This window comes from Vigna umbellata, chromosome 1, assembly GCF_029865625.1.
Source record: "Vigna umbellata cultivar VRB3 chromosome 1, Vumbellata_1.0, whole genome shotgun sequence".
Classification (NCBI taxonomy): domain Eukaryota; kingdom Viridiplantae; phylum Streptophyta; class Magnoliopsida; order Fabales; family Fabaceae; genus Vigna; species Vigna umbellata.
Genome location: NC_142165.1, coordinates 25156489 through 25171886, shown reverse-complemented (window position 1 = coordinate 25171886; position 15398 = coordinate 25156489). Strand labels below are relative to the sequence as shown.

Below are 15398 nucleotides of genomic sequence, written 5' to 3'. Positions count from 1 at the left end.
AAGAGTTGGACTATGCAATAGAATGATACCATTTGAGTATATGCAGTTATGATTGATTTCTTCTCTTCATGCAGTCTTCCTTATATAGACAACTTCAAGAAAGATCTATTACTCAAAGGCATTGACTTTGATGTAGGTGTTGTAGCCTTTTGTATTAGGTCAGATGCTACTTTGCTTTTGTAGAGACAATTATGCATCTTGTACGAATTGGATAGACAGGAGGCATTAAAGAAACATTCCTAGAATGTCTTCGCATCTAACGTTCTTCTAAATCAATGCAAAACTTTTGAATAAAGCATTTGTTTTTATATGTGTTAAGACAAGATCGTTAGAGAATAGACTCTCTACACAACTCAGATTTTGAAATGTAACAATAAACATTAAATGAAATATTGTTGTGTATGAAAAGCTATTTAAAAGCAATGACGTCTAAAAAAGAAATATTCTTATATGTCTATTATAAATGGAATCAAGCTTATGAACAATGTTTTAGTGTCCAAGAAAAGGAAAATGTCTCTCTTTTGAAATCATTTAATAAATTGTATGAGTAACTAGCTAGCATCTTATGAAAAAGAAAACATATTTCTTGTATAACACTAAGGCTAAAAAGAATTTCCTTTTCAATACAAGTGTTATCTCAAGTAAAGTATTTTAAAGAATACATTGTCTAATGAATGACTGCTTAACGCTACAGCTTTTGAAGAAGCATCTAATGTTCATACGATCTGATGATTATACATGTATGTTTTACTAAACGGTGTATTTAAACAATATCCATACAATGCCAAAATAACATATCCTTTACAAAATCTTCAAATCAAGTGTGCGAAAAGAAAAACTTAAAAGATAAAAACCTCGACAAATAATCATTTTCCATCTCTCGTTGTGTTATTTCACTCGAGCCTTATCTGCAACACCATCTACTTCCATATAAATACAATCATTGTAGGTAGAATCACAACTACAACCGACAAGAGTGAACAAACAGAAATAACATTATAATACACAACACAATATAATACCATTAATCACATACTATATCAAGTCATTATATCAGGACTATGAATAATACATTTAAAGGGTTTAAATTACTAATAAAACAAAAAAATAAAAAAACATAAATTTCTGAAGTGCATTAAAACATTGAGATTATTACACTAAAAAGTTAATGTAATGTCAATTCGGATGAAATATATATGAATGACTCATTTTATTTCACACTCATCAAAATATTTCTTAAAATACATGTTTAGAATCAAATTAAAATAAAGCTAATTAAAGTAAGTAATTATTATTGATTTGATGATTCCTAGATTGTTTCGTTACATTCACATATAATCCTTGAATATTACCTAGCTGACAACACAATCTCAATTATTATAAATTTTAGTACAGACACATACAAGAAAATATATCTGTTTAATTTATTTATTTTAACTCAATTTAATTTCACATTTGTTATTATATTTATTATTATATTCGATCAAGTTAGGTTTCTACATATACTATAGTATAATGAACGCATTGAAAACTTTGAACAAATGTTTAAATTTTGTAAATCATAATATTTAAAATATGAAGTATAAAAATAAGTCACACAATGTAAATATTACAGAGGAAAAATGTTCTACTCAAATAAGTTGGATGTGAATAAATAATTTACACTATCAAATACTTTCATCTAAGGGAACATTTGAAACCATCTTCACAGGATAACTTGAAGAACCAACAAAGTTAGACAATGTTGTTTGGTGAGAGGATATTGTTTCACCATCTTCCAATGTTTCATGTGGATACAGAGAAGGCTTTGGAGGTAATTTTAGGTTTGCAATGTCTCCTTCAAGCATTTCCACTACTTTATTCATGGAAGGACGATCATTTGGTTTCAATTGTATACACCAAAGTGAAACTATGATCATCTTTTTTACAATTTTATTCTCATTCTCGGTGACATCTTCCATTTCTATATCTTTCCCTTTATTAAGTTGATCATAAATCCAAAAGGGAAAGTAAAGTTGACTTGAATGCTCTGCATGGGGGTTTAGGTTTTTCCTCTTGCTTGCTATTTCCATCAAAAACATTCCAAAGCTATAAACATCAGATTTATGTGATATTCTTCCGACATTTTTATAAAACAACTCTGGAGCCATGTACCCAATTGTTCCTCTTGCTGCTGTTATAGTCACAACACTTTTATCTGTTGAATATAGTTTTGCCAATCCAAAATCAGATATCTTTGGAGTGAATTTTTCATCAAGCAGGATGTTGTGGGGTTTGATGTCAAAATGCAAAATCTGCATCTCACACCCATGATGTAGATATGAAATTCCACGTGCTACTCCAATTGCTATATCATGTATTGTGTCATAGGTTAAATGTATATTTCCTTCTTTAGAAAATATAAATTTGTCAAGAGATCCATTGGACATGAACTCATAAACAAGGGCACGTTTTGAGCCTTCAGCACAATATCCAATTAAATGCACTACATTTTGATGATGTATTCTTCCGATCGTTGCAACTTCATTGATAAAATCTTCTCCTTTACCTTTTGATTTTCGTAACACTTTTATGGCAACACATGGTCCACTACGCAATTTTCCCTTAAATACAGAACCATAACCTCCTTCACCCAATTTTTCATTGAAACCTTTGGTCATCTTTATAATCTCCTTGTGTGAGTATCTAATAGGCATCAAGCTATTTTGCTCTAAATAGTTTTCAATATTTTCATATGCTGATAAGTGTCTTCTTCTCCATTTGTAAACCAAAAGAACAATAAACAATGTCGTGCCAACAACATCTCTAACTACGAAGTATGCAACATAATGTCCCAAATTAACTAATCGTGGTTCATCTTCAATGTCATGTCCATCAGGGTCAGTGAAAGAAATTTTAATATATGGGTTTGGTATAAATGTTGCCATCAATCCTGTGAATTAATATAACAAATGTCATCATCACGTTGTAAAAAAATAACCACTTATTAAGTATTTTTATTAACATCATAAGAAAATATTTAATTTCTATATTATTTATGTTATATTATTATTATTATTATATTAATAGAAGTTGTTAAATAGTTGTTTTACAAAAATTGCTGTTCACGTATCTTATTAAAAAAAGAAAGAGAAAGAGACATGTGAAATTATTATAGAACTTTGGAAAAAAATAGTTTGTATAAATAATATTATTTATATTTGCAAAAATTTCTTTATAAGTATTTTTTATAAATAAAAGATAAAAATAAATCTAAAAATTAGAAATAGAAGTATTAAAAGTTATATAATAATATAAGGTCTAAAAATTAGTTTATACATAAACTAGTTTTAACTTTTAAGTAATTTATTTAATTTTATATATATATTTCTTCAAATAAATATATTTATAAAGAAACTTGTTAAACCATACTTATTATTTATTGCCTATAGAAATAGAGGATGAACCCTGTGACAGAGACAAAGTAAACTATTTCCTTTCTACTTAAAAAATAGGTATAGAAATAACTCACCTTTTATGATACTATTAATAGCCACTGCAAAAAAAAAAAAAATCCTTGAGTTAATAAATAGAATGACAAACTTAAAAGTAAAATATTCTTTCATACTAAGGATTGTTAGAGCAATAGGGGAGAAAACACACATACGGAATAAGAGAGAGAGAGGAAATACAGAAAATTATACCCTGTAATAATGAGTATAGGACAACTACTTTAATGAATTCAACCAAAAAGTATTTAAGGTACAAGATGAATGTAGCTTAACAAACTAACTGTTTTTTGATTCAAATCTTTACTAAAAAAGACATACAACATTTAAAGAATTTTTCAACTTCTTGAATTTGTCAATCTTCAATGCTTTAGTTAGGATGTCAGTTAATTAATCCTCAATTCTACAATACTTCAATTGGATCATGCCTTTGTTAAATTGTTCTTTTAGGAGATGATGCTTGCTTATGCAATGAGATATTGGATTTTTGGCCGGATTTATGTCAGATTTGTTGTCAACAAACAATTCCACAAAGTTGCCATTCAGAATCTTCAATTCTTTAAGCAAAGAGACTAACCACAAAGCTTGGCAATCTGACCCATAGTACTTTTTCAATCCACTACATCACCACTCCAATATGAATAAGAATAAGAAGTTAGCAATATCTCATTACTTCCTTCATTCTTTTGGTTTGAAAATAGAACTCCAAACTCCACTGTTCCTTTCAAGTATCACATGATTCTTTTTGCAACCAATAAGTATGAGTGTTTAGGATTGCTCATAAATCTACTCACCATACCAACACTATAAGCAATTTCAGGTCTACTTTGACAAATAAACCTCAAATTGTCTACTATTTGTCTAAACAGAGTTGCATCTGTAGATGCTTCACCATTTCCTGATGCAAGTTTCAGTTTTGCTTTTATAGGAGTCTCGGCAGAATTGCACTCCCGCATCATAAATTTACTTAGAACTTCAAGAACATATTTTTTCTTATGCATGATAATCCCACTTTTAGTATATAAAAACTCCAATCCCAGAATGTATGACAAAATTCCCAGGTCTGTTATTTCAAATTCCATATTCAAATTTTGTTTAATGGTCTCAACATCTACTGCATTGCTACCCATAATGAGCAAGTAATCAAGATAGAGATATATGATGAAAATCTCATCCAACTTTACACTTTTCACATAGATTCCTTTGTTCAACAAGGCACTTCAGGAAACCAGTACTGCTAAGAAATGCATCTATTCTCCTATTTCAAGCTCTAGGGGCTTCGTTCAAGCCATATAGACCCTTCCTCAATTTTAAGACTTTATGTTCGCTCCCTTTCTGGATGAAACCAAGAGGTTAGGTAACATAGATTTCTTCATTTAACCATTCATTAAGAAATTCAGATTTCACATCAAGCTGCCACATTTTCCAGCACCTCAAACTGGCTAGAGCTACAATCAACATCACTATCTCTAATCTGGCCACAGGTGCAAAGACATCAGAACCATCTATGCCTTCCTTTTGCATAAAGTCTTTTGCTATGTGCCTTATGCTTAGATACCAAATCAGCTGATTCGAGTTTGATCTTGAAAATCCATTTAACACCAATAGGAATCTTGTGCTGTGGTAAATCAACCGTCTCCCAAGTCTGATTCCTTTTAATACTTCTATTATCTTCTTACATTATTGTCTTTATTACTTTGTTTGAAATAACTTCTTCAAACTTTATAGGTTCTATGTTAGCCATTGCTAAATGTTGAACCAATTCTCCTTCATAAGTAATAACACCATCAAAATATGTTTCATAATCTGAGAGTGATGGCAAACTCCCTAGCAATGGTCATGAGTATATAAAAAGGTTTGACCTCAACTACCACAAGAGTCCAAACTCTTATCTTTTGGGCCAACATTGTCTTTAAATATTGGAGTACAATTATTTTAACCTTGTATTATGAGCTAAGTAGAATAGGATTTTATTCGAGTCTTGTATTTGGGTCATGTTTTGGGCTTAAACCTTGTAGAGTTGTTTGGACCTAAAAGGAGATGGACCTAGTTTTGGGCCAATAGGTGTAGTACATGGATTAAGGTTTCTTAAACCCTAATTTGACATAAACTTGGAGAGGAAGCTTGTCCTCTTGTGTGCACCAAGGAGAGGAACATGTGAGTGCTTAGGTGGCAAGTCACACCTTAAACATGTCTCACTTGACTTCAAAATTCAAACATTTGAATTCAAAGTTGGCTCTCCTTTATGGAGACTAGTCTATGATTTCTTGACCTATAAATAAAGGCCTTTATCATTGTATTTTTCAACTTGAGTTTAGTAATGAAATGTTGCCCATTTGTTGCGCCATTCATTTACGTCAGCTCTCCTTAGATTAGTTTTCTATCTAAACTATTCTTGGCTTTCTTCCTAGGATTTCTCACTATAATCGAACCATACACTTCCATATCTTCATCCAACCATAACTTTCACATCTTCTTCTCATCACGAAGTCATTCATCTTTGTACATATGTTGAAGGAGCTAGGAGGAAGGCCATCATTTATTATCTAGAGCCATGGTTGCTCATTGATAATGTTAATTCTTACCATTATCTAAGCCTCACTTTCTTGGCAAAATAAACTCTTTTTTAGGTGTCAACTTGCTTAATCCTCTCTTTTATCTTAGTTTTAGAAATAATTGTGTTTTGGGCTACATTGATATAATATCATTACTAATCCCCTTATTTTATAGCTAAGATTGTGCATGGAAGAACCTTCACCAAATTATAGAGCTGAACCAACCACAAAAGCAAACAAATCTTATCAGAATTGAAGGAATTAGGAACACCACAAGCCTGGCACTGAGAGGCATTCTAGTGATGAATTGTGCTGTTTACAGTAGCTAGGGCGCTGAGCGTCCAAACCAAGCATTAAGCGCCCATTTTCCAGAAACTAGGGTGTTGAGTGCCCATGCCCAGTGCTAAATGTTGCCTTTTTATGAAGACTAAATGCCATTTCCAAAGAGTAGGGCGTTGAGCGCTGTCGATGCTGATGAGACAAATCTGATCTATTTAGCTCTGAAACGTGAAGAGAAATAAGTCTTTGGTTCTTTGGAGGCGCCATTTCACTTTTGGAGCTCATGGAGGCTGCGAGGAGCATGTTGGAACATCTTCTTCTACTCCTTTGGGTCTCCTTCTTCTTCCACCTTCCATGCTTGTAAGCTCTAAGGTTCTCCATGGAAGTGGAGAACCAGACCCATCTTGTTGGGGATAGTTGTAGCTTTTGAACTCTTGTGTAATTGTTGAATGATTCAAATATATATATGCCTTTTCCATCAATTGCCAGTTTCTTTTTTCCAATCTTAATGCTTGCATGTAATGAGATGTTCATGACTTGATATGTGGTTCATGGGGTATGAGAACATATTTTGTGACCTAGAACTGAAACTAGAGGCCTGATGGGGACATGGATTCTAGGGATGGAACATGACTCATTGGTTGTCTTAAGATCTTAGTTCTTTATGATAATTTTGCTTATTAATTAATCAAGAGATTGGTAGTTAATAGGGAGAATTTAAGCTCTTTCACCTAAGGAATTAGGATTAGAGTAATTTCGTGAGTTGATATTAGTAAATGGTTGGAGAGGAGATGAAATTGTGTATGCATGAGAGTGAATGGGTGAAAAATAACCTTAACAATGTCATTTCATATAATTTCTAACCATTTTCCATTCTTAAGTGCCTTTAAATACCAAAGTCTAACCTTGTATATTATGTAATTTTATCTTATTGCACATGTTTGTAAATTTATATGTTGTTCTTGAGTCTAAGTGAGTTATTAATTGTACAATTCTCTAGTATACACGAGTCTCTTGGAAACGATACTTGGTTTTACCATTTTATATTACTTAAACAATTCGGTATGCTTGCCGAAATAATCCGCCAACACTCATGGCTTCTTCAAGAGATAATTTTTTCCTCTATTGTTTCTTCAATTTTGAGTTGTTTTCATGTTTTCCTTCATGTGTTAATGTTGTTAGACATAATGATTTAAGTGTTATTGTTCTTCTTGAACCTTCATTTTGCGCTTCTAGATGTTTTTGTGAGTTCTACCATTTTATTTGAGTATTTATTGTTTTTGTTTGGTTGAATTGTCTTAATTTTGAATTCTTTTCATTTTATGATATATATGTTGTGTCTAGAGTCATGTTTAGTAGTTTTCTTGTCATTGAATCTATGTTTAATCATTTGAATTTTGAGAAAATCAAGTGTTTACATGTTCTTATGGTATGCGTATATGTTGTCCTTTTTTAGTGCTCTTGCTTTTCAATATTGAGTTCTTACCTATTTTTAGATCATAAATAATATCTTATTCATTGGATTCTACTATGTTTTCATTGAATTTCTATTCTACACTTTGATTCTACTAGGTTTCTTCTTTTAAGAGCTTGTTGTTTTTTCTATTTCATTTAAATTTTTATGATGAATTTGGAGTAGTAGTGTTTCGGTTTTTGGTAGTTTGTGTTGTTGGAAAAGTGTTAAAGATAGGAAAAAAAGAAAAGAAAAGAATTAAATAAAATACTAGAAGAAAAATTACAAAAATATGTGCACTAGAGTCACTACTGCTACTTGAATTTGTATTGTTTCATTTCCTTTGAGTTTTAAAGTTATTTTCTTTGATGAAACAACCTTCATAATGCTTGGCCTTAGCTATTTGAGTGTCCTAGTGCACCATTAACATTTGGAAATTTGAGAACAAGAAGCATACATTTCAGTTCTAGTTTTATTTTGGTTTTTGTAATCCATTTTACTGCTTTTTTTAGGTAATTCTTTTGAGTGATTATTTTTGTTTCTTTGCCTTAATTCCAATTTGGTATTCTCTTGTGTATGTCTCAAAAATTCCAATCTGAGTTTAACATTCCTGCATTTTATGCTTTTCTTGCTTTACTTTCTTGACCTTTTTTGGTTTGGCTACCATCTTTTGTTGTTGTTTCCTACTTGGAGGTGATCTATATTTCTTAACGTAGCAACTTAGGAAGTGAAGCATTCTAGTTTGCAGTGAACTCATCTTTGCAGAACTCAACAAGCAGAGGTGCAAGAGAGATACATCATTAAGTGCAAAAACCGAAAAGAAAAGTAAGAAGAGGAGTGGAGTGAAACACTTTTAAATTTTGCAAGTCATTTGTGTGATTGTATTTCATTAGAGTTGTAATATGTACTTTAATTCCTTGTCTATTTCGGCCTAATTAAGTGTCTTGGGGGAGTGATGACTTAGGTCCAAGCTAAGAACCCATTCAAGGACCTGTCACTCGTAGCATGATTAGAAGAATACAAGAAGGAAGGGAACATGCATCAAAAGAAGGAGAAGTGAAGCAAATCCTCACTTGGGAGAAGCTAGACTTGGCCAATGCAGCTTGAGGCTTGCTCAGCGCGATCGCGCCCAACCTAAACCCTTGCTCGCTCAGCACTGACGAACAAATTTTGCACCCACATTTTTGACTTGTTTTTCACATGTTCAAAAGCATGTAAAATATGTCCATTATGTGTCACTTGATCTTTGAGAGGCGCCTGATCATTATGAATGTATTATGCACCATGGAAAAGGTTGAATACTCTTATAAATTCATCGTCTCCCTCCATTGTAAATCACTTTGAGTTTTTGTAATGAAATGTTGTTGAGAAGACTCCAACCACTTCATTTTACTCTTAGTCACTAGCAAGAGAAAGATTCCAACTTCCTTTAGCCACCTTTTCATAGCTATGACCTCTAACTATCATTTAATCCCTTCACCACACATCAAACACCTTATCCTGAGCCAATTCGTTCATCATGAACCTTCTTCCCACTAGTGTAGTCAGGGGAAACGACAACAGTGTTTTTCAATTATAGGCAGCAGTTCCTAAACTGAGACATATATAGGCGATGCAAAAAGGGGTAGGCTTTATAACTCAGTTCTTAACTGAGGAAAAAAGGGGTAGTATTTTGTCTCAGTTCTAAGGTAATCGAAGTAGTAAGATTTTCCTTTTTTTTTATCATTTTTTTAAAGGAGTTTTCGCTCGGTTCCCTTCGAACCGAGGCAGTATCTCGGACTCTACTGCCTCGGTTGGGACTTGAACTGAGGTAGTAAAGTGTTTTTTATTTTTATTTTTTGCTTTTTCGCCAGACTTTCTGCCTCAGTTGTGACCTTAACCGATGCCATAAAGAGCTTTTTGCCTCGGTTATGGTCACAACCGAGGCGTATTCCCCTGTTCTAGTTGCATCATAGCTTCGAATCCACCTTGGAGAGGAGCTATCAGGGAGCCTTAGGTGTTCTCTTCATTAGTCCTTTCTTGATCTTAATTTTGCTAAGATCTTCCAAAAGAACTCCTTCAACTCCTCCCTTAACCCTAGCCTCGATAAGTCCCTCTGAAATTATCAAACTTTTTCTTTGAAGCATGAGCTTGTAAAGCTTGATGATCACCCGATTTATTAGCCTCTCTTTCAATAAATCTCTATTCGTGAGCCTTCAAACACCCTTGAAGTTCCTCCACCTTCAATTCTTCGAGCTTTTTTGATTCTTCAATTGCCACCACAATATTGCTTGGTCTGTAATGTTCTCTTCACAATTTTTTCATAGCATTATTGAGTCACAATTCTGTTAAAGAATTCAGCAATTCTTTTATTACCTTCCATTTGCATCAACTCATACTGATGCCTCATAGTTTGCAATATAGTTCTTTAATATTTTTAGCACCTTCATTGCATTTTTCAAGAATCTATCACGTTTTCTTTGAAGTTGCAACTCCTACAATCTTCTTAAAATGTGTTAATAAAGGTAACTTTTTTACTAGCAAAAAAAGCTTATAACATCACTAGTTTCATGTTGCATGACCAAAAATTTGACATTAAAAATGTTCTTTGGTATTTTTATAAATATTTCTTTCAAATTAGTGTCGGACACCCATAATAGACGTTGTGACCCTAGAACTGGTGTTAAATTTAAAATTAACGTTAGTTGTAAAGGGATCTGATGTCAATTTGCCTTTTAACATTTTTAAAACAGAACCAATACCATCACCTTTTTTTCTCGTTTGCACGAAACTCTCCATCCAAGTTTAACAACAATACCAAATTCGTAGGAGCAAGTTCTTCAACTCATTTCACTCTATCTTGTTGTATCGGTACTCATTTAGGCTTAAACTTTCATTCTCCCGATTGTGTTTTTGCATTTTTAGTTTAACTTTGATTTTGTAAAATTCATTAAAAGTAGCTACAAAACTATTTTTGACTCGAATATTTTTGTGGTAACTTCTATTAAGTTGTATTCAAATGTAGAGTATTCAGTTATAAGATATTGGTTACAAATTCAGAGTTGTCAAGATTTTGTGGTAAAAAATTTCAAATGGTCATAACTTTTTTTATAGATCTGATAATGACCAATTTTACTTCAATATCCAACATCAAATTGATGGAAATTGTCAACTCTTCCTTTACTTTTAGTCTTGTTTAACTCAATTTCTTGTTATTTGTAAGTGGTTACATTATAAGTTGTAATTAGCCCATTTGATGGTTAACCCCCATTCAAAGAAGCTGGGAGAAGCTACTCACCAAAGAACATTGCCAAAACCCAAGAAAAGAGAGAAGAGGAGCTGAAAAGATGAAGAACCAAGGCTGCTGCAGAGAGTCACGCCGGGCGCCTACTGACCTAGGCGGCGCCGGGCGTGACAATGCTGACCGAGGGCGCGCCTGGCGCCTGTCTGTCGGGCCGCCGGGCGCGACTTTTGCTGATGTGGCAGAAACGACTTATTTAGTTCTGGAACGCGAAGGGGTTGGCATCTTTGGCATCCCAGACACGAAATCTCTGAATTGGAGCATCCAGAGGCGAGCTAGGAGCTGTGGGAACATCCCTTCTTCATCCTTGGGTCTTCTTCCTTCTTCCATTTCCACCATTGTTGTAAGATCAAGCTCTCCATTCATGGAGAGCTAGTTTCATTCTTGTTGGGGATTGATGTAACCACGGATCTCTTATGTAAATTACAGTTGTTTTGAATTATTATATGCCTCTTTGATTGATTGTTAGTGTTTAATTCCTTTGCTTAAAGCATGTATGATTGATTCAACCGTATCATGATCTTAGGGTTTGCTTGATATTGGGAAATATTGGGTGAATCTAGAACTGGATTAAACACCTAAAGGAAATTGTATCTAGGGATAGAACTAGGACCTTTGGTTGTCTTGAATCTCAATTCTTAAAGCGGATGAACTTGTTAGGTTTTCCAAGGGATTGGAGTTTAAGAAGTAAGTCTAGGCTCTCTCTACCAAGGGATTGGGTTTGAGTAAATTAAAAGATTGACATTGGCCAATTAATGAAGAGGAAGTGAATTTCTATACATAAGAGTGAAGTAGGTGAAATCATCCCCCAATAATACCATTCCATTTCATTTCTAATCTTTCATTTCTTAAGTGTTTGCATTATCAAAGATCACTTTTACCCTTTATGTTTTATCTTAAATTTAATTACATGAAAACCCCAAAAACATGGAATCATTCTTTAATCTAAATTAGTTAGATTTTATACGATTGTCTAGGACACGAGTCTCTTGGGAAACGATACCCGGTCTTACCGGTTTTATTACTTGAACGATTTGGTACACTTGCCAGAAAGTTAACAAGATCTGAGATCGAGACACTCAAATTATAAAAGTTGTTGAAAATGGGTTGACGAATGCGCTAGCCAATCCCCTTTGGAATTAGGGGTTTGGAGTTTTTAAAATATCATTTAAGGTATGTCTTTTATTTTCTTAGAATTTTTCACCCATGTTCTATACTTTGTAGCTTTATTTGACATATCTATACTACAAAACTTCTGAATTTTTTTTTGTGTATTCTTGTATTGTATATATATTTTCCATCGTTTTAGTGGATGCAAATATTGGCAAAAATTTAAAAAAAACAACCCCACTAATTAATATTTCTTGTTCCTACAAAATACGTTAATTGTTATAAATATAACATAATAATTAATATTGGTTTAGAGATAACATAAGTTAATTTAATGTTTTCCACGGTAACTTCAGACCTTTAACATATGTTGGCTCTTGGTTGAGAATGTATCAGGTACATATGTCAGAGCAATGAAGAAAACACACGAAATAGCGCACAATGGTGGAGATAGAGGAAATACAAAAAACCTTACTCTATATAGAACAACTACTTTAATGAATTCAACCAAAGAGTATTTAAGGTACAATATGACAGTAGCTTAACAAACTAATTGTTTAAGTTTTGAATCATATCCTAACAAGGGTCAAAAGAAACAGTAATGTAAAATCTAAGAAACTATTTGATATTGTCATAATTTTTTTAATTATTTTATTTTACAATGAAATCTTATTTAAATTTATTGCATGAATAATCCACACAATTGTCTAGAATAACTTAACATATACGAATATATATAAATTATTTTCAGTTTTTGACTGATAAATTATTTATATTTCTAATATATACGAATTTAAAATTTTGATTAAAAATCATATTTTATAAATCTTCAGAAAGCACACAATATTAGACACATCAATTAAATATTTGACAGATCGAAGAAAATTCAAAATGGAGGGGAAAACAATTTTAAAATAGAAAACCAACATAAAAAAAATCAAATTTAAATTAAGAGATTATAAATATAATTAAACATTAAAAATGTATATTAGGTAATGTAGAATTAAAACTAGTTGTTGGTATTACGTGCCAATTCAAACATAGGGAATCCAAAGAGGTAGAATTCTTACCTTCTAAAGAATACAGCAGCCTCGAAGGTTTCCCTATTCAGCCAAAAAAGGAAGAGAGTATAAATATCAGAGAATCACAACACGACAAGGAAGACTACTTACAAAGGTTATGATCATACTGTCTAAATGCTTTTAATTCTGTTTGAAACCGAACATTGTTTTACATAACTTCATGCATACATAATGCAGGTAAACTATCAAACTGATAAATTTAGAAAATATTTAATTAATAGAGATAAAAGGCGGCTTCAGTGATCACGTGTATTTTCCAAAAATAATTTAGAAGTGCCAAAATAAATATATAAAACTTTTAAGAGGATCAAACATATAAATATATTAAAATTAAAAAGATTATTTTTGTTTATGTATTAATTTATATAGATAATTTAACTTTTATTTTTTTGTAATATTTATATTTTTATTAATTATGTCTTGTATATTTAGACTTCCTACCTCTGTCACTTTTGCTTTTCCTTTTTAAGAATTCGCATCTTTTTGTTTCATTTCTCAATTATCACTATTACAAATCTCCACAAATAATATTTGATAACTGTATAATATATACAAATTTAAAATTTTGATTAAAAATCATTAAAATTCATATTTTATAAATTTTCAGAAAGCACAATATTAGACACATCAATTAAATATTTGACAGAGAGAAGGAAATTCAAAATGGAGGGGAAAACATTTTAAAAATAGAAAACCAACATAAAAAAATCAAATTTAAATTAAGAGATTATAAATATAATTAAACATGAAAAATGTATATTAGGTAATATGATAGTTATGTAGAATTAATCAAAATTAGTTGTTGGTATTACGTGCCAATTCAAACATAGGTAATCCAAAGAGGTAGAATTCTTACCTTCTAACCTCGAAGGTTTCCACCCTCCTCCTATTCAGTCAAAAAAGGAAGAGAGTATAAATATCAGAGAATCACAACACGACAAGGAAGACTACTTACAAAGGTTATGATCATACTGTCTAAATGCTTTTATTTCTGTTTGAAACCAAACAATGTTTTACATAACTACATGCATACATAATGCAGGTAAACTATAAAAGACTGATAAATTTAGAAAACATTTAGTTAATAGAGTGATATTTTATGGATATAATATGGAATGGTAATCTATAAACATACACTTTTTGAAACTTAGTTTTAATAGATAAACGGCGGCTTCAGTGTTCACTTGTATTTTCCGAAAATATTTTAGAAGTGTCAAAATAAATATATAAAACTTTTACGAGGATCAAACATATAAATATATTAAAATTTAAAAAGATTTTTTTTGTGTGTATTAATTTATATATGTAAAAAAAAGAAATTAATTTTCGTTCTTTTAATAAAAATATAATAAATAGAAAAATTGTCATACTTATAATAACATTTTATATTAACTATTGAATTTTATATTAATAAAAAGTCCAAACAAGTAACTAAAATGATAGAATAATACAATAAAACTATGACGAATTAATATAACTAATACTATTTAATTAACAAAAAAATTACATCAACTCAATTAAAAATTATAAAAATGTTAAATACAAACAATTTCTTTTAGTAAGAATGAGATAAAAAAATTTAATATTTAAATTATGATAAATTTGAAATTTAATTAAAATTAAAACCAGAAAGCCTTTACGTCATACCTTGATTCTGGCATTGAAGCTTGGAAGAATTGAAATAGCAGCCATAATAATCTGAACAACGATCATGACAGGCGATACGAATCCATGAAAGCTGAAATCCATAAAGTAGCGCTTTGTGTATGATGGCATAGGAATCATTATTTGTTTCCAAACCCCACCAAGATGTGGGAGCAAGCAGCTTTACATCACAACCAACTTCTATGTCCTCTGCTAATAGGTCACCAACAGCCATAGCGTATATGTAACCTTTGGACTCCCAATTCACGCATCCACCAGTATCCACATACTTACTCTTCCCACTCACTCCATCACTACAATCCAAAAACACTATATGCTCGTAAACATATCCCTCGTGATAATAATATTGTTGGTGGTAGCCATACAAGGCGTCGTCTAGGTAAAAATCAGTGAAATTGTACGGAGACAAAGAATAGCGAGGAAGGGAGGAGCAGTTTGTTGGTTGAAGTCCAGGATCCACCAGTCGGATTGTGAAATTATTGTAAT

The 15398-nt window shown here is 31.8% G+C and overlaps 1 protein-coding gene across 2 annotated transcripts in view; it reads right to left on the bottom strand.

Annotated features, from left to right (window-relative positions):
- Positions 1-1581: 1581 nt before the first annotated feature.
- The window catches only part of LOC124837159 (rust resistance kinase Lr10-like), a 14113-nt gene continuing 296 nt past the window's right edge, over positions 1582-15398 (bottom strand). Inside the window, exons 1-4 of one of the 2 annotated variants that reach the window (XM_088101692.1) lie at positions 14895-15398; positions 13236-13268; positions 3512-3535; positions 1582-2932 (exon numbers count right to left, since the gene is read on the bottom strand). The exon at positions 14895-15398 is cut by the window's right edge and continues 296 nt beyond it. In XM_088101692.1, the coding sequence (XP_087957818.1) occupies positions 1668-2932; positions 3512-3535; positions 13236-13268; positions 14895-15398 (1826 nt within the window). In that variant the 3' untranslated portion in view covers positions 1582-1667. Of the gene's footprint in view, positions 2933-3511; positions 3536-13235; positions 13269-14103; positions 14156-14894 lie in introns of those variants that run through there. The other variant, XM_088101690.1, reaches the window with a different exon arrangement.